The sequence below is a fragment of the Bos indicus genome, chromosome 4 (assembly GCF_029378745.1).
Source record: "Bos indicus isolate NIAB-ARS_2022 breed Sahiwal x Tharparkar chromosome 4, NIAB-ARS_B.indTharparkar_mat_pri_1.0, whole genome shotgun sequence".
Classification (NCBI taxonomy): domain Eukaryota; kingdom Metazoa; phylum Chordata; class Mammalia; order Artiodactyla; family Bovidae; genus Bos; species Bos indicus.
Window position 1 is genome coordinate 92,869,566 of NC_091763.1, and position 20,214 is coordinate 92,889,779.

Here is a 20,214-nt window from a genome sequence, read left to right on the forward strand (position 1 = left end):
TTTTATAAGGGAAAAAAAAAGTTCACTTTACAGTAAACTAAAAAAAAATTAAGTTCCATAATATTTTGTTAGCATTCCTATAAACCTTAATTCTTCCCTCACAGAGGAAGGCAGTGTCATATTTCCTAGAGCTACTGTGGCACTGACCCTTTGCCCCTGTAAGAATGAATGGCAGCCAACTAGCTGCAAGGACGCATGTGGCAGGCCAACCCAAAGGCCACATCTAGTGAGGCCTTCCCTGCCTTCCCTGCCTCCTGCAGGCAGGGCTAAGTACCCCTGCATCCCTCCCCTGCCCCACACTCCACCCAGGCCATCCTCCACTCCCATTTCTATTATGGATGTCAGGGAGCATCTTCCCTAAAAGACTTGAACGTCTCAGGAAGAAAGCTCATGTTTCTTGGCTGTTTCTACATCCAAAGCACCTACCATGACATCCACCGTTAACAGATAATCAATAGGAAGCAACAAGTAATACAGAAAGAAGTCCAATATGCAGAAAATGAGGTGGGTTCTTCTCTCTGAATGGGTACGAATGTTATCATGGAAATTTCCAGGGCATCTACTGGGTCAGTTTTAACACTTCCCCAAAAGTCTTCAGATAATACTTAGCCCTTCCAGGCAGCAAAACAGCAGCTGACAGGGATGAGGGGTAGGAGGCAGCCAAGGCTGTGCGAGTAGGCAGAAAAAGTGCCAGGAAAATCTAATATGAGCTAGGGAAAGACAACGTATCATGGGGAAAAAAAAACAAAAACTATGCTTATTAAAACCATTAACTCTCAGCTAACATTAACAGACCAAGAAAGAGATTGAGCAGTTCAACCACAGACTCCATTCTAAAAATGTCAACCCAATACATTAGGGCACTCAGAAAGAGATAAAAGAGATGACCAAAGTCAAGCAGTATCAGACAGTACTTGCAACATTCTATGCAATTCTAGTTGCCCATTTTCAGAAAAATAAAAATGGAGAAGGTCCAAGAAGTATAATTGAGTATCAGAGCTAAAAGCACCTGAAGTGATTACTCTAGTTGAACCCACTCATTGTACAGATAAGGAACGGAAGCCCACAGTGGTTAAATGGGTGCCAAAAAATCACCCAGCTGGTGATTTAGCTGGGATTAGACCCCTAACCTCCAGAAAGCAGGTTAGTCTTTTTTCCATTACACTACCTCATTTTACATCTTCTATAGCTAAGTAAAAACCAAAAATGATCAGGTTTCATCAAACTGGAAAATAAGACTTAGAATGGAGGTAATTAATCCATAGATAGGCTCCAGAGAGCTCCAAAACACTCAGAAATGGCATTTTTATGAGGATAGGGTTCAGAGTTCTTGCTAGATCTCAAAGGGATCAAGAACCAGAATGAATTAAAAAGTCACTGCTTTAGCAGAACAACTGCACTTGATAAAAATCAAAGATTATGAATGGGTTGAAAAGATGCTTATCTAACAACAGTATATTAGAATGAGGAGTGGTCAATCTTTAAGCTCAAAAGAAATAGCTTAGGGGGGAAAAAAAAAACCAGCACCACCACTAAGGCAGCACTTCTGCTTTTCCTTTTGACTGTTGGCATTGCAACAAAGTTTCCATCAGCTTCCCTCACTAACAAAAGCAACTGAAAAATATCTAGGTAATTTCAAGCACTGTGGAATGATTAATACCCATGAGATGCTATCACATTTGAAATTCAAAGAACAACAAATGGAATTCATTACCCTAAAGTAAATAAGCAAGAGCTTAAAAAGCTTAGACAAAATTACGGCTGGCAACACCATGACAGATGCTGAGTCTGACATCACTGGAAGACAACCTCAGAATGTCCTTGGTGCTTCTATGGATCACAGAAACCTGGATGACGGTGGACCCCTGGGAGGGCACACATTATGCTCTCATGTAGCCTAATCAGTACCCATGACAGTGGTCTCAATCGTTTTGGGCCTGACCAGATGACAGCAAATACCTTTAGAATGCTCTGTGTCTGGATGCAAGACGATGCGGACATATTTAAGATCTCCAAATTGCTGCAGGAGCTCTCCAAGGTCTTCTTCCTCTGAGTCAAAGGACAGGTTTCTATGGAGGACAATCAGGTCACAAGAGAGGTCAATTACAAAAGTGAGACCCTGTGTTCCAGTACCAGGTGAGTGAGTCAGACATCATCTGGAGTGGTTCCTCGGAACCACCCTCCCCAAGGACAGCACCAAGGGGTGACCCCCACTAGCCAGGCCACTGATGTATGACTCTGCCCATCGGCCATAACTGACTGACCTTCCTCTGTTAACCAGATTCTCTCTCCCAGGAATATAAAACTTGAACACACATATACAAACATCAGAAGTTGCAGACACAGATTCACCTCAAAACAGCAGTGTGGGGAGCTGAAAATGTTCTGTAACATATATATGTATCTCCACATATAAAGGTATATGTATATCTGTGGCTATATACATGAAAAATGTCACTGGGTTGTACACATACTTTACAGAATACATGTTATACCTCAACAAGGGATAAAACAAGAATGAGTGTCTTCAGACAAAGGATCACACAGTCTTCCACAGCAAAGGACCCAGCAAAGGGCCCTTCTTGAGGTTTGCTCTTTGACAACCTTGATTCTGTGAGCTACCCTAACATTCATCCAACAAACCAGGTTTTTCACTTAAATTGGCCAAAATTAGTTTCCCTGAGAACCAAAAGACTGACAGCAAATGAGAAATCAAACATCTCAATGTCTCCTCTGTATTCCTATGAAATCTAGGTTTCAGTTAAAAGTTTACAAAAGTCAGAAAATCCTTCAAAATAGTAACTCAAAACCAAACATGGTAAAGTTTATTAGCTAAGTACAAAAAAAAAAAAAAAAAAGAGGAAGAGAGAGAGAAAATTACTATTTCCCTTGATGGGATTAAAAAATGTTGGAAGGAGATTTTGTTCTACTAAACTTCAACATAGTGTAAAGGTTCTTAACCCAGTTACGCACAGCCTTCCAGGGGCAAGAAAAAGAGTTCCAAATAAATATCTACAATTTTACTTCTCTTTTGCTCAATTAACAGCTCCATAAACAGTTTCATCTTATTGAGCAACCAAGATAAAAAAGATTTTCTGCAATAAGACACATCCTAGCTACATTATTGCTTCTAATTTGCCTCATCGTGTTCATAGCCTTCTCTCTTTCATCCCTTTACTTTCCTAAATTCTCTTTAAATTAAAAAGATGTGTAAGGAAGGGAATCTTGGTACTGAGGTCACAGGCTTCTAAGTGTGACATTCTTCATCCCTATTACACAGAATTCTCTACAAACATGAAATTGTTTATATGGAAATTCCAAATAACACAGTAAAAAAAAAAAAAAATGGAGAGACGTGCTATAAAGGAAGAAAATGGGCTACAGCACAGCATGTATAAGCTGAAATCATCCTTGTTAAGTATTTACGATATGAACACATGCAAGGGTATTCCTTGAGTAGTGATGAAAGTTAATTTTGTGTGTATGTCTTTTTGCCTATTCATTTCCTAAATTTCCCACAATAAACATAAATTACTTGCATAATGAAAACCATCTTTAAAAGACTATACAAGAGAATAAAACAGAAATCTCTAAAATAAGACCCAAATAGCCCTAGCAAAAATGGTACTTAAGAAAGGACGAAAAGGCCGTTGAGGTGTGCCAAGGACATCCCGACTTCCTGAAAATGCCAACCTACGCAGTCAGTGCAACTGAAACAGCAAAGGCAACATGACACGGTGTCCCCCTCTCTCGCTTTTCCAGGAAACAGACGGGATGCTTCACTTTATGGACGTGACTTTAGATCAGTCAGGCGTGAGGAGAGAATCAACTCGGGACAAGAGGTACAATCCCTCCCCAGCACTCACCCTAAAACAAAGGCCAGAAGCAAGATGCTTCTATTAATAACAGTTGAAGAATTCATTTGTTCCATTGACGCCACCCCAATTACAAAGAATGAAATCTAAATGAGGACAAGATACAAAGACCCCCGCTGTTTATCTCCTGTGTATAGTCGATTCTCCCACACGTTTCTCATCGTGTGCTACGTTCCTAGGCAGATGTGCTGATGGTCTTACATGCATCTAACTTTTTGGCCTACCTAACAGAATTAGTGGAAAAAAAAGAAGAAGAAGAAGGGAGAGAGGAAGAAGAGAAGAAAAACTTACGAAGGCAACAGAAACAGCAGTTCTCCAGACAGAAAGTCATACCTGATAAAGACAGTCTTCCCTTCATTCACATCAGAGGGTAGTTTCCTCTTCTTCCTCTTCTTCTTTGAGACTTCTATATCCAAAGTAAAAAGAAAACCAACAAACTGAATTTAGGACTAGTGCAAGCCTTACAACAAACAGCTAAGTTGTTAAATATATAAAGATCTTACGTAAATTAAGAAGAAACCCAATTAAAAATGAACAAAGGACATGCAACTAAATATATGAAAATCCTCAAACTCACTCATAATTAAAGAAAGACACAGCACCAGAAATGAGATATTATTTTTCACCAAAGATTGGCAAAAATCAAAAAAGATTAAATTCATTGTGGTAAGGGTGTGGGGGAAAATGAGAGAGAAAGAGATTCCCCTACACTGTCTGACGGTAAACTTTCTAGAAATGTAAAATGTAGAACATCCGAAGAGAAAAAAAAATACATTCACATAGACAAATATACATTACACTTTACACCAGTGCATATACATTCATGTTTTAGCTTACAGAAGTATTATACTGACTATCCTCAGATACACAAGAACACTGGCTGTCTGGTGGTTCAGTCGCTAAGTTGTATCCCACTCTTGCGACTCCATGGATTATAGCCCATCAGGTTGTCTCTGGGGAAGGGCCTTAAGTGGCTGTGGATTTGGGTTTAAGGGAGATTCACTGATTTTAAGAATTGACATATATGCTTATATATATGAAGAAAATTTCTGGAAGGATACAAAAGAAATAACAGCGGTTACTTTGGGGGACTACTGGGAGGACTGGTGAGGAACTTTTAGTTTCTGTATTACACCCTTGTGCACCACACATATATTTTAAATTAATTTTCTCTCATTAGTGTCTATCAGTCATTTTTTCAAGTCAAAGAAGAGACAGCGGAATCTGGTTGTAGAATTAAAGGTCTCTCAGTTCTCTCAGTGTAAAAGCTTCTTTGCTTCTAAGGTGTCTACCATTCTCTCCTCATAGAAAAAGTTTATTTCCTCAGATTTCTCATATGGTCAAATCAACATGCCAGACTTACAAAAAAGGGAGAAGGGAGACCTGATTAGTGAATAAAAACCTCCAAAGAAACTAAAGGACCACTTACTGACCACTCTTGATTCTGTAATGACCTGCCTCACTCAATAAATAAGTGGAGTTTGAATCCAACATTCTTGATGAAAGTTTGGTTAGTTTTACAAAATGCCCCAGGAGGTCCTTTATCCCCATTTCAATTCAAAATTGTGGTTTATACTCCACTACTGGCACAGAACAGTACAATGATAATATTGTAGTAGTCATTCTACCATTATCTACCAATGATAATATTGGTAGTCATTCAGTTCAGTTCAGTTCAGTCGCTCAGTCGTGTCCGACTCTTTGCAACCCCATGAATGGCAGCACGCCAGGCCTCCCCGTCCATCACCAACTCCTGGAGTTCACTCAGACTCACATCCATCAAGTCATTAGTAGTAAAAAAATTTAATCTTCACAACTCTATGTAGTTATTAGAGCCATTTTATAGATGAAGAAACTGAGTTATAAAGACGTTAAGTAACTTGCCCCAAAGTCATACCTCAAGAAAGGAGCAGAGATAGGATTTGAAACCCTTTGCTAAACAAGCTACACCTGTGATCTCTAGGAAACATGGGGTTTTATTTTCTTAATTCACTCCTGTTCACCCAGTATCCAGCACTGCAGGCATTCTGAATATCTGCTGTCTGAATAAACCAAGGTGTGTATATCAGAAAAAATATCAACAACCTCAGATATGTACATGATACCACTCTAATGGCAGAAACAGAAGAGGAACTAAAGAGCCCTGAAGAGGGTGAGAGAGGAGAGTGAAAGCAGGCCTAAAACTCAGCATTCACAAAACTAAGACCATGGCATCTGGGCCCATCACTTCATGCCAAACAGATGTGGAAAAGTCGAATCAGTGACATATTTTATTTTCTTGGGTTCCAAAATCACTGCAGATGGTGAATGCAGCCATCAAGATGCTTGCTCCCTGGGAAAAAAGCTATGACAAACCTGGACAGCATATTAAAAAGCAGAGACATCACCTTTCTGCCAAAGGTCTGTATAGTCAAAGCTATGGTTTTTCCAGTAGTCAGATGTATGGATGTGAGTAGTAGCAGTGTTAGTCACTCAGTCGTGTCTGACTCTTTGGGACCCACCAACTAGCTCACCAGGCTCCTCTGTCCATGGGATTCTCCAGGCAAGAATACTGGAGTGGGTTGCCATTCCCTTCTACAGAGGGTCTTCCTGACCCAGGGATCGAACCCAAGTCTCCTGCATTGCAGGCATATTCTTTACCATCTGAGCTACAGAAAAATCAGCTGGACCATAAAGAAAGCTGAGCACCGAAAAATTGATTCTTTTGAACTGTGGTGTTGGAGAAGACTCTTGAGAGTTTCTTGGACTGCAAGGAGATCAAACCAGTCAATCCTAAAGGAAATCAGTCCTGAATATTCACTGGAAGGACTGATCCTGAAGCTCCAATACTTTGGCTACCTATGCAAAGAACTCACTCTGGAAAAGAGCCTGATGCTGGGAAAGATTGAAGGCGGGAGGAGAAGAGGATGACAGAGGATGAGAGGGTTGGATGGCATCACCAATGGACATGAGTTTGAGCAAACTCCGGGAGATGGTGAAGGACAGGGAAGCCTGGCGTGCTGCAGTCCATGGGGTAGCAAAGAGGCAAACACAACTGAGCAACTGAACAATAGTTTAAAAAAAAAAAGAAAAGGTACATTTTTCTATCCTGACAGGTTCAAAAATCACTGTCACATGCAGCATCTATTACAACAATTCAAACAGCAAACACTGGGCATTTATTTGCACACAATTTGGAAGGGTATGCACAGAATAACATTCATTCATCAGTTCCAAATTTGTTTATCTACATTGAAAAAAAAAAACTCTGCAAATGCAGAAGTGTTTGTTGGTCTTTGCTTGTTTTCTTGCCAATTCTTTGGGACTGAAAGTCAAGGAGCCAGATCAAAACCTCCAGAACAAGGATTTTTTTTTTCAGTTCAAAGTTTAACATTAGTAGGTGTTCAATAAGTGTTTCTTTTAAGTGAATGAAGAGGAGAGGGGACTTGTTTTGCTGAACTGGATGGAGTAGTGGAATGCCAAGATTACATTCTAGTTAGCAGAACTCAAAAACTGCCTCTACATCCATCCTAGTTACCGCTAAAGCCAGAAGATTCTATCAGCAGCCATCTCACATCTAACTTCATAAGACTCGCACATTTTTTAGAAGACTGTTGGAGTGAGTGAGTGAGTGAAGCCGCTCAGTCGTGTCCGACTCTTTGCAACCCCGTGGACTGTAGCCCACCAGGTTCCTTTGTCCATGGGATTTTCCAGGCAAGAATACTGGAGTGGGTTGTCATTTCCTTCTCCAGGGGATCTTCCCAACCCAGGGATCGAACCCAGGTCTCCCGCATTGCAGGCAGATGCTTTAACCTTTGAGCCACCAGGGAAGCCCTTCTTTTCTAAAAAAAAGACAGTAGCAACAAAGGCAACTAATACCATTGAGAGTCTACTGTAGGGAAGGTACTCTTCTAAATGTCAGGAGATGAGGACCTCTAATATCCAATCACAGATGAAGTAATGAGGACACTAGAGGCAAGGACCTGACCGGCCCATACAGCTGCAAATGAAAGAGTCAGGACTTGAACCCACGTGATTTGACTCCTAAGCCCACGCAATGAAAGGCAGAGATGACTGCTAAAAAGAACTGACCTCTTCCAGATAAAAAATTCTGAATTCAGTAGTTTGTTGCTATAATAATGGATTACTTTATTGCTGCTGTTAGTCTCCATCTTGGAAGGTGTCAGTGATTTAAGTACCTCTGATTTTGAGTAGCATATCCTAAGCTGAGTTTCTGGGGTTTGCTAACACTGTTGTTGTTGTTTTAGTAACTATGTTGTGTCTGACTCTTTTGCGACCCCAAGAGCTGCAGCCCGCCAGGCTCCTCTGTCCATGGGATTTCCCAGGCAAGAATACTGGAATGGGTTGCCATTTCCTTCTCCACTGCTAACACTGTAGACACTTCAAATAATATTCTTAATCACTGAGGGGAAAAAACACCCTCTTTGGGTTTTCAAATCTACTTCATATAATTTGTTGTTTACAGACAACAGCAAGAATGGAATAATACAGCAGGGATGGGAAATTAGTTTGTCACATTTAATAGAATGTAATTTTAGTACAAAAATAAAATAATCAGATTAATGAAAGAGGACCTACTTTGGTGGCAGGATGCAATATCCTGTTTATCCAATTATTCATTCAACATGGATAATTCAGACAGAGAGAGAGACAAGACCTCAGCAGTAAGCTAGGTTTTAAATTCCCTAAGAATCTTAATCCTCAAAACCACTCCAAACTCATTTAAAAAACAAAAATATCTTTAGAAGAAAGGAATATAAAAGTTTCCCTTTCAGCATTTAAACACAAGTTTGACAGGACATCCTAAGGTCCTATTTAAAAAGAGGCCCGAGTGGAACTGATGCCCACTTCTCAGCAAACTATTTTAAATTTAAGTGTCTATAAAAAGTCCAGGCAAACCTTCCTCCTCTTGCTCTTCACTGCTGGTATCACTCTGAGCCAGGTCCTCTCCACCATCAATACTATCTCTTTCCTCCAGGTCGCTGTCGTCATCAGAATGCTCCTCGTCACTGCTTTCTGCAGGTGCTGGCCTCTTGACCGCCCTGCAATGGCACAGATCAGAACTGAGGTTCTGGGCTGAGAGGGGGCCCTATCCAACTTCACCACTCATGCCAATTCTCCAATGTTGGGGCCAGGGAAAGATACCACCTTCCTCTTAGAGACAGTCCTAAATCTTCCTCTGTTGTCTCAGAACACACTGAGCCACGTACCTCTTGTGAATCTGTACAGGTTTGGGCAGCTTTGATTCTTTATCCTCCTCCTCCTCCTCGTCATCATCATAATCACTCTCATTCTCCCCCTCCTCCATATCCTCTTCTTCCCTGCCATTCTCTTGATCCAATTCCTGATGTTCAGGTTCAGGCCTCTTCTCCTCACCTTCATAGTCGATAAAGAAAGTTAGGAATTCATCGAGTATCCAAAACAAGGTCATTTAAACAACAGTACCTAACACCCCAAGTTACTGGTTCCTATGGTCTTTCAGACGCTCATATATTTTTCTTTCTCTACCTAACAGGAGAAAGTATGAGGGAAAAAAAAAAGCAAAAAAACAAACAACAAAAACCCCTCATCCCTGAGGTTTCCTTGGAGACTGTTCCATTCATCAGAAGCCTTAAGGTTAAAACCTGGCTCAGCAACTGAGCCTCTGCAAACAGCCCACCACTGTGTGCCACGGCCAGCACAGGGAACACTCTGGAGCCCAGCTATGAGCTTTAACCTCTGTGGGTTTGTTCTCTGAGCTCCTGGTGGCTTAAAAGCCAATTGTTTTCTAAATAAAACTCAAGTCTCAAGCGTCCCTATTTATAATGTTCCATCACTCCGTATTATGAAAACTGGGGAAGGACAGCAAGTAGTAGGGACAATGAACCTGGGCTCCACTACTCACATCCACATCGAGGAGTGAGCTTGGACTCAAAAGGTCCTGTTTTGGGACCAGATCACCAGATGGTACAATGCGGACCTGCACACAGTTAGGACACACAACCCCGCCTACTCCACACCACTGCATCTCACCTGGGACAGAAGCAGACTGCGTACTTTTATATTTATCCTTTGCCACAGCCCAATCCACAGCCACCGTCCGCCCTGTCAGACACAAAAGTAGCATCAGAAAGGCGTTCTTCTCTTTAACATTCCTATTTCCTATAAACAACTTCTTAGTCATCAAAGACAGTAATGGAACCAAAGGAGGCATATAAACTGCAGATTCAGAGGCTGTTGGTCCTAAAACAAAACTCCTGGTAGGTATCTATTCTTTTAACCCTTAACCTTTTTTTATCAATGAACAGAAGTTTTGCCTTTCTACACAGTCACAACACCTGGGATAAGATAGACTTAAAAAAAAAAAAGCGTTAGTACAGTGCTTCCAGTTAGATCAAGTTTCCAGTTAGATTAGCAAGAGGGAAAACAGACATTCTGGAATAATCTGCACATTACTCAGAAGTTAGGAAGTCTCCAAGCCAATCCCTTCTTTAGGCAGAGTACCTGGTAAATCAATACCCAGAGTAACCTCAAGGTCAGTTTAGGAGCCCACATATGCTTAATAGGGATCATAATCAAGAGAGAAGAATCCGCTAATCTCACATTCCCCTAGACAGCAATCTGCCTGTATATCAATGATCATTTCAGCAATGGTTTCTCATTAAGAGATTTAAAGGACACTCATCACTGAAAAAAGAAAAAGAGAAGGCTGGGAAGGGTCCTGTCGAGTTTAACCCTAAGATCAAAGCAACTTCTATATTAGCAGTGAGACTCTCAACAAGGCAAACACCTTTCAGAAATGTAGAAAGTGGGTTACTGTGTTAATCTGCATGAACACCAGAAATATCTGAGTCAATAGGATGGGCACAAAAAACTTACCTTTTATCTCTTTCATGTTCATGCCTTTGAGAGCCTTTCCTGCTTCTAGGAGGTTTTTGAACTGAACAAAAGCAAAACCACGCATCTTTCCATCTGTGTGCAAACATAACAAAGAAATCAGAGGTAGCAGAAGGAACCAACAGACACTAAGATGGATTATACAGCAACCTGGACTGGCGAGAAGGCTCAAATCCTGCCAGCCAGTCAGCCCCTGCCCAAAGTAAGAGCCTTTATCCTGTTGACGTTAGCCTGACACAGGCTCAGGAGAGCAATGCATTTTACTCGTCTCCTAAAAGGAGTTCTGATCTAACTAAAAACACCATCTGGGGAATAAACATTGTTCTGTGTCAAGCACTATACTTTATATATGCCATATCATCTGAGGCTTGGAGAGTATGACCCCAACCTTCTATTTCTATTTCAAATAGTGCTTAGTTGAAAGGTGACATGGAAAAACACCATTATGTAAAATAACCTAATCCACACAAAATAAAGGTTGGCAGGTACCTGGTTTCCTGGGGATATTTACTTCCAGGATAGTTCCAAACTGAGAAAATACTGTTTTCAAGTCATCTTCTGAGCACTGAACCGGAAAGTGAGAAAGAAAGAGATGTTATCACGGCAAATAAATATAAAACATCAACTATTAAATTAGTTCACTGGGAAGAGCTTGAGTATTTTTACTCCTTTTAAAATTTTGAGACTAGGACATCAAACATTCCCAAGTAGAGGACACCTTGCTTTGTACCTAAATGGTAAAAAGGACAGACGTGAGAGAGCTTGTCCTCCTCTCCCAATCTCAGCAGTGGTTTCCACAAAAGGAAGACATCTTCATGCTGTCTATCCTGAATAAATTCTTGTTTATACAGGCCCATTTTCTGAATTCAACACTGCTAAAGGTCATTCCCAGGAGGAATGAAGCCCAATTATGCCACCCTGGCGGGGAGTTCAACCAACAAGCAGGCCCTGGCCCCAAGAGCCTTCAGAACACTCACTGTTTCCTCTCTCTTACCTTAAAGCTCAGGTTTCGAATAATTAATCTGGCTTTCTTATCTGCCACTTTGGCTTTTTTAGGCTTCAGCTCCTTCTCTGGGGACTCTGAATTTTCTGAAAAATAACAGGCAGTGAAGTAAGTCTGTGATCCTCTCAGCCCAGAATATCACAGGAAAGAAGTACTAGCAACAAAAGGCATTTATCTCAGGGTTTAGTACGGCAATGCCCAGCAACACCAGGTTTTCCAAACTCATAAGTAAACAAAAGACTAAAATGAGTAAAAAACACACTGGAGGATTCTGGACATCAAAAGAAAATTCAGGAAGCTTTTAGGTCTAGATGCTACCCCCAGCCAATCCACTGTCCCCTCGATCCTGGGGGAAAACTCCTTTCAGTTACTAGAAACTCACCAGTTTTCCCCTTTTCCTTGGACTTATTTCTCAGTTTTTTCTTGGCAATGGTCACGTTGATCTTGCAGCCTTCAAAGGTGGTAATCTCCTTGAGGGCCCTCTGAACATCCTCCACCATAGAAAAAGTGACATAGCCGAAGCCTCGACATGCCTTACTCCCTGGAACAGTATGGGGTGGGGAGGGATTAACAGTAAGCCAACATCTCTAAACCAGTCAATTCTCACAGCCCTCAACTGGCAGATATACAGCCAGGCCAGCCAGTTATCAGTTGGCCAAAGTTCTCAAGAGGGAAAGAGACAAGATTAACGTGAGAGCCACCCCCCATCTCCTTTTTCCTCAAAAATTGTTAGGCTTCCTCTTCTAATGTGGTGTCTTGGCTGTTAGCTCCCTTTCTTCCATCTTTCCTGGTAATCTCAAGAATATGGAGGACCCATAATATGCATTACACCTCCAAAGAAGAACTCAACATCACACAGAACAAAACATCACCAGAGAAGGTAGGAAAGATAAGGATGGTAGCTTCAAAAACTACAATGAAATAATTCAGTTGCCCCTCCTCAGAAAAGAGGACAGATCAGCAATGAATCCTGGGGGCCCTGAGAAAAGAACCTCAAACAATAAACACTGCTTCAGGAGCCTGCAGATACTATTACCGTTATTACCAAGCCTTAGAAATCAATATCAAATTAAACCTTTCCAAAGCAGCTGTAAATCTCTTATCTCATTTTGTCAGAACATACCAAGAAGGGAAAAGCCAATATTATCATCGCTTTTTTCCAAAGGAATTGTTGAACAGTTGCAAATGTCAACTGTAACTCACCTTTGCCCTTTCTGGTATGCTGTTTTTTTTAGTTTAATATTTTTGTGTAGTAAAATTTTAAGTAATTTACTGCATCAAAAAAGAAAAAGACCAAGCAGAAAAAGACCTACTACCCGAAAAAGAAACAAAACTCCACACGCTCTCCTTTACAACTACACCCTTACCTGCTTTAGGGTGCAAGCCTTCTAACACGGGACGCTGAGCCACATAAACTGGTTAAAGTTGACACCTGGCACTAGGAAAGCATACTATATATATTTCTTATCCTTGAAACTCCTTCTCACAAAAGCCTGCCCACTCACCTTTCAGAAAACAAGAACAAGAAAAATCAGGGCCCTTCTTGATCAGTACAACCAAAAATAAAAAGCAGCTGAAACGTGAAGGAGTTTGCTGACAAAATAAAAGCATGTAGTCACAAAAAAGCCTACAGTCACAAAAACACCGTCCGTTATAAACAATTACAACAATCCTGTGAAATTATTCCCATCTTAAAGAGGGTAAGTGGCAAGTTCAAGTCACCACTAGTGGTAAGACCTCATCTGCCATCCCCTCCCTCCCATCCTTTGAAGTAGAGTACTCAATACATTTGGCTGTCTAGACAGGAAAGCAACTTTTTTGTTGTTGCTGTTTAATGGGAATAGGAGCTTTTGTTAAAGATGCTGACTATGTACATAGCTACAGGTAAGGTACACGTAGCCTACATTCTGAGGACCCAAAGGAGAATTCCCATTCAAAGGCCTGCTCTTCCCTGGAACGCAACCAAGCATTGCAGAGCAATGTTTCTCAGACTGGTTTGATGACCTACAGTAACAAATGTGATTTATAGTGGACCCAGTTGTTTATATACTGAAAAAAAAAGTCTCATGAAAACTTCTCCTTTACCATATATAGATATACTACTATTTCATTAAAAAAAAAAACACACAAAAAAAACTCCAGTCATGAACCACTCAAGACCCACAAATGAACAATGATCTGCCATTTAAGAAACACTGCTGTACAGCACTCTCATTCTCTCATTCGCCCATATCTATACTGAAAATGATAAAGGCCCCAGCTGTGTGTATACCAATCAGAGCCATGTCAGTGATCTTAAATCTAATTTCTGTTACTAACAAAACAGAAGATAAGGATGGAATGATTATTAGCGCAGTTTTAGGACTGCCTACTCACATACTCTGGTACCATGGGGGAAGAGAGGGGTACCCAAGATATTACTTCAAACCAGTTGCTAGCCTGAAAGGCAAGAAAGCAGCCACCTACAGCGACAGATTGATGACTTGGAAGGAAGCTAAATTTGTGTTCTGGGCAACATCAGGTGCCATGTAATATAGTCTAGGTAAGAAGAAATGCTTCTACAATTAAAACCCTTACAATTCTTACTCATTCTAATACATGCTAACCCTCCTTCATAGTGATGCCATGAACATCAAATAGAATGAGAGGCATATGGCAGTATTCCACAAGTCAGTAAATACCTCCAGTGGCTCAAGTCAAAACCCCTGGAGTCAGATTTGACACTTTTTTTCTCAGACCCCAAATCTGATCCATATTCCAATCATGTTTTACCTTCTTCACTGCTAGAGCACCTAGTCCAACCCCATGAGCTTTCACCTGGATTACCACAAGAGCCTAGTAACTGGTCTCCTGTCCTATTCTTAATGAGAATCTTTCAAAATGCAAGGCAGATCATATTCACTGCTCCCTGCTCAAAATCAGTGGTTTCCTATCTCAGAGTAAAAGTCAAAGTCCTTTTGATGGCCTGTAAGGTCCTACATGATCTGGAAGGACCAGGTGGCATCTGCTAATTCTCTTTCCTTCACTCAGTGCACACCAGTAGGCCTGGTCTCGTCTATATTCCTCCAATATACTATACGCACTCCTCTTCAGTATCCTTGAGCTCCCTCTGCCTAAGCTGTTCCTCGCACTGAGAAACCCAAGTTCACTTTCTCACATCAGTAAGGTTTCCCCATGTCTATTCTTCACTCCTCTACAGGTTCCCCACCACCACCACCACCACCACCACCACCACCACCACCACCCTATCTTTCTTCCCTGACTTATTTTTCCTCCTCAATATATATCACCATCATCACTATATATTTTGCTCATTGGCTGTCTTCCACATCCTGAACACAGATCAAGGCTTTTGGTCTGTGCACTAATGTATCCCGAGGACCTACAACAGTTGCCTGGATCCTAGTAAACATTCAATTAATATTTACGAAATACATAAATGGGTGAATGAATAACATATTGGTTAAGAGCTCGGGGTCTGGTGATCAAATTCTGAATCCACTTCTTACTAGCAGTACGAACTTAAGCTGAAGTTACTAAATTTCCCTAAGCCCTAGATTTCTCATCTGTAAAATGGAGTTTACTCTCCACCCAACAAGACTGATGGGGAAATTAAAGGAAGTAACAGATGAAACTCAAGCACCGCACCTGGCAATCAGCTGCTTCTCAGTAAGTCTTAGTGGTGTTTCATTAAGTCCAGTTCAGTCGCCCAGTCGTGTCTGACTCTTTGCAACTCCATGGACTGGAGCACGCCAGGCCTCCCTGTCCATCACATTTATTAAGTTTTTCACTAATAAATGAGATCTTGTATGTGAGCGCGCATGATAAACAGGAAGCCTACATAAACTTAAGGGGCTGACTTGACTTTCAGAAACGGCTCCTATGGATTTATCTAGTGTAGAGTCCGTTTGGAAAAGAAATTCAACTTCCAAGGCCTTTCATTTAAGGGCTCACTTAAGGCTGGAAGAATGTCCTCTGCCTCCATCCGGCTCCCGGGAACCCCAACTCTGTTCTCGATCGCCCCGCCCCCTACCTTTTTCGGTCACCACGAAGCACTGCTTGACCGGCCCCACCTGACTGAATAGCTCCTCCAGTTGTTCGCTGCGAGCCGAGGGCGGGAGGCGGCCCACAAACAGGGTCAGTCCGGCCATGAGGCCGAGAAACTGGCGCGCAAGGTCGCGCACGCGAGTCAAGTTAACTGGCTTTAGTAAGAGGACCACGCTTACTAAAGTTGCCGGGAGACTCCGGAAGTGCGCGTCACTCAAAAGAGTCCGGAGGAAGACGTAGAGGAAAGGGAAAAACCATTCCGGAAGGGAAGGAAAATAGTGCCGCCTGAGGGCGGAGCTTCCTGAGCGGGGCTCCACCCCCTAACCCAAGTACCGCCCCCGCCTCTGTAGGGAAATTTGGCTTCCCTTAGGAGAAGGGCTCGGAGAAGGCAATAGCACCCCACTCCAGTACTCTTGCCTGGAAAATCCCATGGATGGAGGAGCCTGGAAGGCTGCAGTCCATGGGGTCGCTGAAGGTCGGACACGACTGAGCGACTTCACTTTCACTTTTCACTTTCATGCATTGGAGAAGGAAATGACAACCCACTCCAGTGTTCTTGCCTGGAGAATCCCAGGGACAGCAGAGCCTGGTGGGCTGCCGTCTATGGGGTTGCACAGAGTTAGACACGACTGAAATGACTTAGCAGCAGCAGCAGGAGAAGGCAATGGCACCCCACTCCAGTACTCTTGCCTGGAAAATCCCATGGACAGAGGAGCCTAGTAGGCTGCAGTCCATGGGGTCGCTAAGAGTCGGACACGACTGAGCGACTTCACTTTCACTTTTCTCTTTCATGCATTGGAGAAGGAAATGGCAACCCACTCCAGTATTCTTGCCTGCAGAATCCCAGGGACAGCAGAGCCTGGTGGGCTGCCGTCTATGGGGTTGCACAGAGTTAGACACGACTGAAGCAACTTAGCAGCAGCAGCAGCAGTTTCTAGGCTTATTACAATCTAACTTGCTGGGGATCGATACCAAACTCAGCAGGGCAGGCAGGAGAAGCTGTTTTTGCTCTGGGTCTAACCCAGGATCTGACACATAGTGGATGTTTAATAAATATTTTCTAAAGTGCCTGTGTTCCAGGATCCAGGAGACCCAAGATTACGTGCATAAAACACAGCCATAATGCAAGTCAAAACAAGTAATCACATATATCATTTGAACAAATTTCCAGTTCTCAGAGAATATGAGACATCTGTCACACTTTAACAGATAACTAAATCTGTGCCTTTAACACTTCACTGACAAAGCTATTAAGGTTCAAATAGGCACAGGTCATACATAATCATTCTTTCAAAAAATATTTACTGAGCTCCTACTATGTGCCAGGCACTAAAGATAAAATTGATGAGCTAAAAAAAGACAGGGCTCCTGCCTTCATGGAGAATAGTTTTGGGGAGATAGACAAACATCAGTACAAAAAAAACTTACAAGTAAAGCAAAGCCTGCACCATGCAAGATCACAAGAGAACACACCCAGAACAAGCAATACATCCAGCTTACACAGACCTAGAACCCAGGTCTTCCCAGAGACAGCTTTCCTCAGGTCAGCTTATTAGATGGACCCAAGGCTGTGTAATCTCACTGGCCAGGAGATCTGGGTGCTCCTGGATCCTGGAACACAGACAGTGTTTGCCACCCCATTGGGCTCAGGAACTGACCTGTGTGCAAGACTGCAGCACCCTGCATAACATTTGTATAGAACAAAAGTACCCAATGCGACTTTTTAGTAATTACTTTTAAACGGTATAACCTGAACACAGAGCAGGTAGAACATTCAAAAAGTACAAAAGGTACAGTGAAAAGGGTTCCCCTTTCTCCTCAAACCCCATCTACTTTCCACATATTTTGGATTGGTGGATAACTGGTTGATAGCGATGCGGGGAAAGGGAAAACGTTTAACATTAGATTTATGAAACCCTAACGCCAAGCATTTATGCTTAAAAGAAAAAGCCACAGTTATTTTTAAACACATAACTCAATGGAGGAAGTATTGAAATATGAAACAGATTTATAAGGTAATGGGTTAATTCCATCCAGGATAAAGAGAGACAAATAGACAAAGGAAAATGGACCCTTTGAATAAAGTTGGTTTGGAATTCCACTTTTCTCCTTTATTTTCTCCTCCTCTCCGGCCCCTCACCACCTTAGAAATCAAAATTTCATACCCAAAGTCTAAATGACAAGCATCAGGGCCCTAGCTGTGGGGACACCTTCCCAGTCCTGGCTGCAGCGTGCACTGGGGAAAGAATCCTGAGAAGGCTGCTCCAGCATCCCTTTGGGACACCCCCTACAGTGTTAAGTTGGAGCTGCTTTGGACCCAAACCTTCCCTACAGAACAAAAAGAAACTGCGGTCCTGTGCCCATCAGAGGGCAGCAGCCACCCACAGTGCAGAGGAGCTCCATGCCCCTAGGGAAGGAAAACAGTGCAGCTGACCCTTTGTACTCTTCCCAACTTTCAGACCTGGCTCCCCATCTCAGTCTCCCAGCCTCAGCCTCAGCCCCATCCCCTCCTATCCACTCATATCAGGAAGGCCATGTGGTTCTTCAATCAGGAATATTTGCTCATTTATCTATCCAGGACACATGCAGGGTTCTTTATTAAATAGCAGGAGTCGTGGTACCCTGCACCACATCAGCAATGTGGCTTCCAGGGGAAATAAACTGCTAGACTCTCTCTCATCCATCACTTGCAGGAGCCTGGAAAGGAAGTAGGAGAGGGCTGGGCTGTATTCAGCCAGCCTCTCCCAAGCTCCATCCTTTTGGCTACATTCCTGCTTGCAAGCTAAACATTCTTATAATACTGCATACTTCTCATTCTTAGCACTTTTCACCACTGTATTTAATTATTTGTGTTATTGGAATTACTTATATGATGTGCTCTTTAATGTCTGGTTTCCCCCAAAGAGCTTCAGCTTCACGAGTTCAGGATTGTTGTCCACCTGCTGCTGCTGCTGCTAAGTCGCTTCAGTCTTGTCCGACTCTGTGTGACCCCATAGACGGTAGCCCACCAGGCTCCCCCGTCCCTGGGATTCTCCAGGCAAGAACACTGGAGTGGGTTGCCATTTCCTTCTCCAATGCATGAAAGTGAAAAGTGAAAGTGAAGTCACTTAGTCATGTCCGACTCTTTGAGACCCCATGGACTGCAGCCTACCAGGCTCCTCCATCCATGGGATTTTCCAGGCAAGAGTACTGGAGTGGGGTGCCATTGCCTTCTCCCGTTGTCCACCTAGGTCACCTTTTTACTCTCACCATCTAGCACATTGTAAGAACTCAATAAAATATTTTAAAGAGATTGAATGAATGAAGATGAGTTTGTCTCTCAGTCTCCTATAACACTAAGAACTGGAACCGAGGGTGTATATATTACGTCCTGGCCTACCCAGGCTCTTCTGGGAAACTGCTTTGGGTTAGGAAGGGCTGAGGCATGAGATAAAAGGGAAGGGTTGTCTTACCAAAGCCTCAGTCTCTTGATCAAGTCAAAGGGCTTAGGTGATTCTCACTGAGGAAAATCAAAGAAGTGATGGAGTTGATGGACACCAAGCTCTATTCCCCCACCCCACTCCCAACTCACCAGCCCCATTCAGAATGTCCAGACAGAAAAGGAGCCTATGTGTATGTACGTGTGTGTGTGTGTGTGTGTGAGAGAGAGAGAGAGAGAGAGAGAGAGAGAGAGAGAGAAAGAGAGAGAGACAGAGAGACAGAGTGACTGGAGGTACGTGGGTATTGGACTGCTTTGCTGGGAGGTGTGTACCTGAACTCAAGGACCCATGGTGGGAAGAGTGAGTGAGAGCAGCTGGCAAGCATTACAATGAGGAAGAGACAGCAGAGAGGAGTTGAGTGTGAGCAGAGGCAGATGGAGGTGTACGTGGGGAAGAAAAGAAACAATTTCTCAGAACAGCAAGCACTCCTTCCATGACACAAAGCAGCTCTGAGGCTGGGGCCACTACAGCCACTACGACACCAGTGAGATATGCCTGTAATTAGGAGTATGGCAGTTCTCTGGGCCTCAGCCCAGAGTGACGATGCAGCAGGAATTTCTGAGCCAAGCTGAGCCAGGTGATGGAGAAGACACAGTCAGAACCACTCGGTCTCATCCCTCAGCAGTACCTGCCCTATCCTCCTCTCATTTTCTTCCCTACTATGACCCTCACTTACTGCCCTTCTCCTTCTGAGGTTCCAAGCCCTGGATGCTCCCTTCAGCCAAGACAGAGCTTCAGGGGCAAGCTGAACAGTGCTGTAATTCTTCCACTAGAGCATTAGACCTGGTCTGCTGAGCGCCCCGCCCCCTCCCAGCCTGCCTCCCTCCTTGCTCCCTTGCTTCCCTTCTCAAATCCTCATGAGCTGATGGGCAGAGTTGGAAGAAAAAACCATTCCTATTCCTGTTTTTCCACTTCAAGCCTAGTATGTGTGCCC

The 20,214-nt window shown here is 42.8% G+C and overlaps 1 protein-coding gene across 1 annotated transcript in view; it reads right to left on the minus strand.

Annotated features, from left to right (window-relative positions):
• RBM28 (RNA binding motif protein 28) overlaps positions 1 to 16,020 on the minus strand; it is a 32,356-nt gene extending 16,336 nt beyond the window's left edge. Inside the window, exons 1-10 of the mRNA XM_019959035.2 lie at positions 15,788 to 16,020; positions 12,137 to 12,295; positions 11,746 to 11,840; positions 11,241 to 11,316; positions 10,734 to 10,826; positions 9,888 to 9,959; positions 9,086 to 9,251; positions 8,775 to 8,917; positions 4,209 to 4,281; positions 1,960 to 2,069 (exon numbers count right to left, since the gene is read on the minus strand). Of these exons, the coding sequence (XP_019814594.1) occupies positions 1,960 to 2,069; positions 4,209 to 4,281; positions 8,775 to 8,917; positions 9,086 to 9,251; positions 9,888 to 9,959; positions 10,734 to 10,826; positions 11,241 to 11,316; positions 11,746 to 11,840; positions 12,137 to 12,295; positions 15,788 to 15,905 (1,105 nt within the window). The 5' untranslated portion in view covers positions 15,906 to 16,020. The remainder of the gene's footprint in view (positions 1 to 1,959; positions 2,070 to 4,208; positions 4,282 to 8,774; positions 8,918 to 9,085; positions 9,252 to 9,887; positions 9,960 to 10,733; positions 10,827 to 11,240; positions 11,317 to 11,745; positions 11,841 to 12,136; positions 12,296 to 15,787) is intronic.
• Positions 16,021 to 20,214: the final 4,194 nt, after the last annotated feature.